This window comes from Frankliniella occidentalis, unplaced genomic scaffold (assembly GCF_000697945.3).
Source record: "Frankliniella occidentalis isolate FOCC.00 unplaced genomic scaffold, Focc_3.1 Scaffold73, whole genome shotgun sequence".
In the NCBI taxonomy this organism is placed as follows: Eukaryota; Metazoa; Arthropoda; class Insecta; order Thysanoptera; family Thripidae; genus Frankliniella; species Frankliniella occidentalis.
Genome location: NW_026267203.1, coordinates 297097 through 298864, shown reverse-complemented (window position 1 = coordinate 298864; position 1768 = coordinate 297097). Strand labels below are relative to the sequence as shown.

Here is a 1768-nt window from a genome sequence, read left to right as displayed (position 1 = left end):
ATATTAACCACGCACGGACCCCTCGTTAAAAAACAAAAATCGACATGCTGTTGCAAGCTTTTTTGTTTATAACACTGAACTTCGATGAGCATGCTAAGATATGCACTCCTCCAGCACAGAACTCCATAGCCAGTTTCGGCAGCGAAACACGAATCCGCGCCTTCACTGTCAACGTGCATCATGTGCGGTTAACATTTGTTTAATTGTTCCGGCTGATCGCAAGATTCCTTGAGATTTTTTATGATTCCCGGTGATTCCCGGTGATTCTTGGTGATTCCCGCTGATTTTTCATTGATTCCCGGTGATTCCCGGTGATTTCCGGTGATTCCTGGTGATTCCTGGTGATTCCCGGTGATTCCCCTTGATTCCCTTGATTCCCACATGATTCCCGTGATTCCCGTGATTCCCGCATGATTCCAGCATGATTCCCGGTCCGGTGTACACATGATTCCCGGAGTTATTGCCCCCTCGGCCTCAACCAATTCAGCTTGGCCTGTTTTTAAATTCCTCCCAGCCCGCCCTCCGGCCTGCACCGAGCTGCACCAGAGATAGTGGCTGTGGTTTAGGGCAGAGAGGAAGAGAAAAGGGGGCCACGCGGGCGCAAAACAAAACGTACGACTCGCGGGCTATCCTCCTCCTCCTCCTTCTCCTCGGGTGTGGCCCTGCAAAGGAGGTGAAAGGGAACGCCAACTGTAAGAGCGCAATGCTTTTGGGGATTTTCTAATCCCCTTTCAAGGCAGTTCATAGGGTTGGGATATCACTTCACTATGTTATTGTTCATACAGGTATGAATAGAATTTATGAGAAGACTTTCCCGACAGAATTCTCTTTCGTTTGATAAAATGTTTCAATTTTGAAGTGCACTTGTAAATCCGAAGTTTTGTACAAATGTCGCAGGGGCACCCGCAGGTGTGCGATAGAAATTTTACTCACCCGCAGAGGTGCGAATGGCCATTCACACACTTGGTGGCGGATATATGGCTGCCCTTTTAAGTGTACGAATCTCTACATTCGCTCAAATACACATGAGTGATTATATTACCACACACCTGCAGGTGAGTGATTTTCGTACACTAGGATATCCAGTTGTAGCGAGTTTGAGAAGTGTGCCGCAGTACTCACGTCGAGGCTGATGCCCTGCAGAGGGAAGGTCCTGGTGCGCGGCGACTCGCCCGGGGTGTAGCGAAAGAACTCGCGCTCGTCCTTGTACCACTTGACGGAGTTGAGCGTGGCGTCGCCCAGGTCGTGGTGGCACACGAGCTCGGCCGTGTCGCCAACGTCCGCGTGGTCAGGCACCGACAGCTCCGTGATCTGCAGCCCGCTCGCAGCTGCAACCAAGCAAGAGACAAGCAAGATGAGAATGTGTAGTCGAATGATGGGGGTTTACGACAAATTAACAAAAAGTTTTGGAAAAGTGGGAATGATTCTATTCATAAGCAAATAAAACCCCCCAAAAGGAACGATACATCACGAAAGCACTTGCTGGAGCCATTCCTGGCATTTTTACATGGTGGGTAGTTCTGTCTACCTTGTCGTCTCTGGTGCAGCTTTGAGACGATGAATCAAGAAGGAAAAGTCGTCTCCTGGGAATAGAGTCACCTCGGTCTGAGTGGGCGAGCACCGCCTAGCTCACCTAATTCATATCAATTACATTTCAACGGCTCTAAAGTTATTACCTTGCCACTACTGCCCCGGTGGTCCCCGCCGCGCTCAGCGAGGCAAACTTTCCCTGCAGCAAGTGCGGGCGGCGGGGCGGAGGCAGGAGAGA

General features: G+C 50.4%; 1 protein-coding gene across 1 annotated transcript in view; it reads right to left on the bottom strand.

Moving 5' to 3' along the window:
* LOC113204345 (uncharacterized) overlaps nt 1-1768 on the bottom strand; it is a 244822-nt gene that overhangs the window by 14293 nt on the left and 228761 nt on the right. The window contains exon 2 of the mRNA XM_052268629.1: nt 1123-1328. Within this exon, the coding sequence (XP_052124589.1) occupies nt 1123-1328 (206 nt within the window). The remainder of the gene's footprint in view (nt 1-1122; nt 1329-1768) is intronic.